The 7,048-nt window shown below is 43.3% G+C and overlaps 1 protein-coding gene across 1 annotated transcript; it reads left to right on the top strand.

Annotated features, from left to right (window-relative positions):
* Positions 1–1,262: 1,262 nt before the first annotated feature.
* On the top strand, positions 1,263–2,948 carry LOC142398875 (tripartite motif-containing protein 16-like). Its single transcript, XM_075483097.1, has one exon. It carries the CDS (start codon positions 1,278–1,280, stop codon positions 2,946–2,948), a length of 1,671 nt encoding a protein of 556 aa, XP_075339212.1. The 5' UTR covers positions 1,263–1,277.
* Positions 2,949–7,048: the final 4,100 nt, after the last annotated feature.

Raw genomic sequence — 7,048 nt, 5'->3', positions numbered from 1 at the left:
AGATTCCCAGAAAATCAGGAAAAACTGGGAATTTTGGCCTTTTGGATATGCACTAAAATCCATATGTAATGGGACAAAAATAGCCTTATTTGAAGGCCTCATGACTCAGACATACTTCATCATAGAGACATTTTTCAAAGTTTACACAGGACAGGAAAGGTCTGGCTTTAACCGAACTAAAGGGTTTGTTGATATATTTTATAGCTTTGACATAATGGCAGTTTAAGTTTTAGGAAAAATCAGGACTCCTCTCACTCTGCTGTCCTGGGATCTCACACTCTATTTTGACAAGCTCGAAATTAATACAAAAATAACTCAAACAAACTTCTCTCACATCCAAAATGTCCGCTGCACCAAGACAAATTATACTTCAAAATGTAGGTATTTTTGTCCTCTTTCACCCAATGTCACCGTCATTGTACTTGACCTGACACTTTTTTCTGAAATGACCTCTGAACGGAGAGAGCGACCATTCGGGCTGCCATTGACGGCCATTATAGCCAGGTCACCTCATCCACTTATCAAATCAATGTGAAGGCTGTTTTTAAAACTGCAATAAAAACAATACCGTACATAGGATTAGCATAAAAATGACACCAGTGGCTTCTGCCATCCCTTCTGGCGCTCATGGTTCAAGAAAATTTTAAATATGACTCATAGTTTGCGAACAGAGACACACATATCAGTATTTAAGACCAAGGTCACACAGCTGATTCTCCTTCTGAGGGCACAGCCAAGATGGCTGACCTGTTATAAAAGGTTTATGCCAACCACTGTGTCATGTCTGCTCCTAATACAATATGACTATAACATGACAGCCTCTGTCTCTCAGCAGGCAGTAGCTCCATTGGCACCCATCAAAATTTCTTCCGAAAAGTTTTCGTTCACTTTTGTTGCTCATCCGTTTTAAAACTATTACATGTAAATATCCCAACACCACCAAACCCTGGATAGAAATTAGGCACAGGATTTTACTTACACTTCATGAAAAGAAGAGGAAATAAACTTTAATTCACAGAGCTACGTGTTAGTTTGGAATGTGGAAAAACTTGGTAACACTCCTTCTTCCTTGCTCTCAAAAATAACTTCACTCTGTTCTCACCTTTCCTTGTTCCCTCCCCTTCTGATCTGCAGGTTGATGATTGGTTAAACCAACATTATGTAAAGGCTGACAGACTACATTCTCTGTAAAAACACGTGATTCGTAGATCAGAGCTAAGAGTAGTTTCAGCTTTGAGGAACTAAAACTCACTCAGTCACTGTAGCTGAGAGGAGAAATGGCTCAGACAGGGGATCAGCTGAACCAAGATATCGTCTCTTGTTCGATCTGTCTGGATGTACTGAAGGATCCGGTGACTATTCCCTGTGGACACAGCTACTGCATCAACTGTATTAAAGTCCACTGGGATGGAGAGGATCCAAAGGGAATCCACAGCTGCCCTCAGTGCAGGAAAACTTTCACACCGAGGCCTGTCCTGGTAAAAAACACCATGTTAGCTGATTTAGTGGAGCAGCTGAAGAAGACTGGACTCCAAGCTGCTCCTGCTGATCACTGCTATGCTGGAGCTGAAGATGTGGCCTGTGATTTCTGCTCTGGGAGAAAACTGAAAGCTATCAAGTCCTGTTTATCCTGTCCGGCCTCTTACTGTAAGAAACACCTTCAGCCTCATTATGATGTGGCTCCATTAAGGAAACACAAGCTGGTGGAGCCCTCCAAGAAGCTCCAGGAGAACATCTGCTCTGTTCATGATGAGGTGATGAAGATGTTCTGCCGTACTGATCAGAAGTCCATCTGTTATCTCTGCTCTGTGGATGAACATAAAGGCCACGACACAGTGTCAGCTGCAGTAGAAAGGACTGAGAGGCAGAGAGAGCTGGAGGGGAGTCGGCAGCAGATCCAGCAGAGAATCCAGGACGCAGAGAAAGATGTGAAGCTGCTTCAGCAGGAGCTGGAGGCCATCCATCAGTCTGCTGATAAAACAGAGGAGGACAGTGAGAAGATCTTCACTGAGCTGATCCGTCTTCTCCAGAAAAGAAGCTCTGATGTGAAGCAGCAGATCAGATCCCAGCAGGAAGCTGAAGGGAGTCGAGTCAAAGAGCTTCAGAAGAAGCTGGAGCAGGAGATCACTGAGCTGAAGAGGAAAGATGCTGAGCTGAAGCAGCTCTCACACACAGAGGATCACAGCCAGTTTCTGCTCAGCTGCCCCTCAGTGTCAGCACTCAGGGGGTCTACACACTCACCCAGCATCAAGATCCGTCCTCTGAGGCACTTTGAGGATGTGACAGCAGCTGTGTCAGAGCTCAGAGATAAACTACAGGACATCCTGAGAGAGGAATGGACCAACATCTCACTGAGAGTCACTGAAGTGGATGTTTTACTGTCACAACCAGAACCAGAACCAAAGAGCAGAGCTGACTTCTTGAAATATTCATGTGAAATCACATTGGATCCAAACACAGCAAACACATATCTGTTACTGTCAGAGGGGAACAGAAAAGTGACAGTAATGAATAAATCTCAGTCTTATTCTAGTCATCCAGACAGATTCACTGGATGGCTTCAGGTCCTGAGCAGAGAGAGTCTGACTGGACGTTGTTACTGGGAGGTGGAGATGAGAGGGAGAGGAGCTGATTTAGCAGTCGCATACAAGAACATCAGCAGAGCAGGAGGTGGGACTGAATGTTTATTTGGACGTAATGACAAATCTTGGTCATTAGATTGTGACCAAAACAGTTATGAATTTTGGTACAACAAGATGAAAACCTCCATCTCAGGTCCTCAGTCCTCCAGAGTGGGAGTGTACCTGGATCACAGAGCAGGTATTCTGTCCTTCTACAGCGTCTCTGAAACCATGACTCTCCTCCACAGAGTCCAGACCACATTCACTCAGCCGCTCTATGGTGGGATTGGGATTTGGGGCTTTGGATCCTCAGCAGAGTTTGTGTAAAGTGGAATAAATGTGTTTAGTCAGCTTGTTGCTGGGATGTCTCTGCTGTTCTGCTGTTTATTTGCTGCTGTTTACTGTGTCTGTGCAGCCATGGAGGATATCACTGCTAATGATGAGTTTGATTCACAGAAATATTTCTCCACATGAAAATCTAAACTTCTCTGAGCTCTAAATATCAGTTGGATCCTTGTGTTGATGTATCTGTATGTTGTTGTTTCTCTTCCACTTCATGGAGCCAAACAGAGAAATCAGCAGACCTTCCTTTATCACAGATTCTTTTCAGATCTCATCACTTTGTAAATGTGAAAATAATTCTGTAGTTAAACTTACTTTGATTTGTTTCAGAGATCAAATGTTTTTGCTGTTTTGAAAACTCTCAGTAATGATCTACTTGTTAACCCAGAAACTAAATGTCCTGATTCTGAATGTTTTTCTGTAAATAATAAATTGTGGATTCATCCTGATCATGAATTGTGTTTCTGTGAAAATGGGAGTGAGGCTGTCACCCCACCAGCATCCCTCATGGTGGCAACACACGGCTGCAACAAGTAACTGCTTTGATTCAGAGATGTTTGTTTAAACCCATCTGTGGCTGGAAGAGTTGCTTTGGTTCAGGATCATATTCTGGTTTCACCTGTTTGCTCACAAATGCTTCAAACTTGTTTTTGAATTTTTTCTGAGATGTTGGAAGAAAGTTAGAAAACAAAAAGAACGACGTGAAACCTCAAAGTGATTCAAACCAAACCTAATGTAACAATATGATATGATGTCGGTCATTACAGGAGATGTAATTTGTACTCACAGTTAGAAGTGGAAGAAGAATTCTTGGACATAAGTTACAGAATCAGAACCACAGAGATTTGGTTTCAGGGAGAAACTGTAGATTTACTTTTGATTTTACTCAAACTACAAAAATATTCATATGGAAACATACTTGAATATAAAAAATAGAATAAATTAGTTGGAATGACACTTTGAAACACTTGTGAGTTATGGAATGATTAAAGGTGATGTGTGTGATCTTACATCACATTTGTTTATCTGATTCTGAATGTGGTGGAGTAGAAGTATAAAGTAGCAGAAGATAAAAATACTAAAGTAAATGTCAGGTCAGTGAAACATTGTAATAACGTTCAGTATATTTGGTCACTTCCTGCTGCTGTCAGTGATGGACTTTTCAAAGAAATCTGACTCAGCTCTGATCATTAATGAGAACATGATGAAGACAGGATGATTCCATCCAGAATAATGTAAAGTTATTGTTGTGGGGCTGAGAACTGATGAACCCTCATTGTTCTGTTCCACGTATTGTTTAAGGATCGTCACAGGTACGAGTTTGGGTGGAGCAGGTCACAGTAAGGTGGAGTTTCCAGCTGACTCCTCAGTTTCAGTGGCAGATGGAGAAGTAACTGTGCTGTTTGGTCTGCCACTTATTGATAAAGTCAAAGTTTACAAAAAAAAAAACATTAACAGGAAGAAGTTCCCTGAAAGCAGCATCAGTATTACAGGTTGTGAGTCCTGTGAACACACTGACACAGTGTTATGTTACACATATTTAAACTTCTCTTTCCTCATGTTGTTGAAGCTGCCAAAGCCTCAGTGAAGCTTTCTCATGTCTTCCTGCAGGTTCAAAGCTGAAATCTGAAAACTAACACAAGAGGGCGCCTTCATCCTGCTCACAGGGATGCAGAGGAGGTCAAAGCTCCTGCTCTGTTCATTTACACTGAACTCTGCCTGTGTTCTGGCCACTTTGACTCAGAACATCTTAGTTTATTTTAAATCCCTAATACATAAATATTACCTAAAGTCTCTTTTTTAATTATTCATGGCTTGTAGGCCGCATTGACCTGAGTTCATACAACTAATTTCAGTAAACCCAAGAACACCCTCAGACAGAGACTGTTTCACCCAAAGGATTAAACACCCAAACACAAACTGGGTGGTGTTGTGTATGCAGTGCAGCAAAGACTGCAGACCTCTTTATAGGAGAGACCAAACAACAGCTCCACCAGCGCATGGCACAACACAGGAGAGCCCCCTCTTCAGGTCAAGACTCAGCAGTGCACCTTCATCTCAAGGAGAAGGGACACTCTTTTGAGCACAGTAATGTCCACATTCTGGACAGACAAGACAGGTAGTTTGAGAGAGGAATCAAATAAGCCATCCATGTAAAACTGTAAAAAACATCGTCAAACAGAGGAGGTGGTCTCAGGTTTCACCTTCCCAGCACCTACAATGCAGCATTGTCTCTCCTCCCCAAGCAGATTGACAATCATTCTCACCTTGGATTCTGTGAACAAAACTCACTCAGGTAGACAATTCGGAGTTGATAAAGACTCTAACGACATGCAGATTGGTGGGTGTTCAGTGACACATGTGACTGTAACGACCCTCTGTGTATAAGCTGATCCATCTAGTTCAGACTAAAGAAGACTTTTGGATGAGAGGTGAAACGTCTTCAAGATCCAAGAAGAAGTCCAGTTGCCCTTATTCAAGCTCTTGTGAATATTCTTTATCATTTCAGTTTATTTCTGACTTTCAGGTTTTCATACCACATGATGACTGTGTTGAAAATAAGTGCAACAGTGTAAATCACCAAGATATTATTGTTAAAATTGGCTTTGTTCTGAGACATTATGAATGAAATAGTCTCTGGACTTTTCCACGATGACCTAAAGTGATCCAGGAATGGGAAGACAAAACAATTAGTCTGGGAAAGCAAGGGCAGATTCACACACACACATTGTTTGGCTGATCCAGAGAATATGACGAAGCATGTAGAACCTACTCATATCCAATCATACTCGGTCGAGTGTGAGTCCAACCTTTGAGGCTATAAATGCAAATGACACCCGGAAATCGAGGCTCAGTCTGACGGATTTCCTGCGGGAGCTCTGTTCCACTGAGCCCAGCGCTGATATGCTTGACGTGTGACCATCAATAAACACTTTATTTAACTTGAGATTCCTCTGGCTTGTTCTTGAGCTTCCAATGAAAGAATCGAGCTAACAATGCGCATCCATCTCACTTTTCATGTCTCTCTAATTAAACCTCTATCTTCCAGTCCGCTGTGCCCTCCGGCCAATCCCCCTCCACCCGCCCGGATGGTGGATGGTCAACTTGTTTACACCATCCGCCGGATAATGGTTGTCCGCCGTCGGGGTCGCAGTTTACAGTATTTGGTAGACTGGGAGGGAAATGATCCAGAGGGACGCTACTGGGTCCCTCGTCGGTCCATCCTGGATCCTTCCCTCATCACTGAATTGAACAGATCCAGGAGTGGTGAGTCTTCCAGCTTTCCTCGGGGCAGCCGTTGAGGGGGGATACTGTCAAGATCACGCTTGACTGTGTTGCTGTTGCTTTGGTTTCTGAGTCTTAGGTGAGGGCTGGGCAGGTTTCCTGGAAGCCTGGGGCGGAGTCTGGATTGCTCCTGCTGTCACACCTGCTCCTCATCTTCCCTCATCAAGATGCCCTTTTAGGAGCTGCAGGAGCAACCAGTCTTCGCCAGATTGTCTCACTTCCCAAGTGGTAATTCAGCCCACTCCTATTTTCAGAATTGAGTTTATTTCCAGCGCTTACCTTGCCTTTTGTCTCCTGCAGTATTGCTCCCATTGTCCACTCTCCATACTCTGGTTTCTCATGCGTGGATTGATACCCGCAGTTGGATTCCTGACATCTATCTGCCTCACTTTGCTGCCTGCTCGCCCCACTGTCGCCTCAGAACTACAGCACCACAGCCAGCATCCTCCCCACTTTCCTGGATTCCCCTCTGGGACCTGGTAAGGATAAACCAGCCATAATGAATAATCCTTATTCGAACCCTTTCTAATTATCTCTCTCCTCCCTCAGACAACTGCCTTACCTGGATACTCCTAACAGTCTACAACCACCTCCTCCATTCGATAAACTCTGTTAACGTTTACCTGCTCCCTGTTTCCAGTGTCTGCTCTTGGGTCTGAGCAACTTTGAGGCGGCGAGCAACCTAGCCGTGACACTTCCATTGCATGGTCAAAGGGGGGAGTTGTGTTGGAAAATATTTACTTGAGTTTGAAATATATTCTTTGCTGTTATCACATTATCTAAACTGAACTCAAATGTAT

The sequence above is a fragment of the Odontesthes bonariensis genome, chromosome 14 (assembly GCF_027942865.1).
Source record: "Odontesthes bonariensis isolate fOdoBon6 chromosome 14, fOdoBon6.hap1, whole genome shotgun sequence".
In the NCBI taxonomy this organism is placed as follows: Eukaryota; Metazoa; Chordata; class Actinopteri; order Atheriniformes; family Atherinopsidae; genus Odontesthes; species Odontesthes bonariensis.
This window is presented reverse-complemented; position numbering and strand designations above follow the sequence as displayed.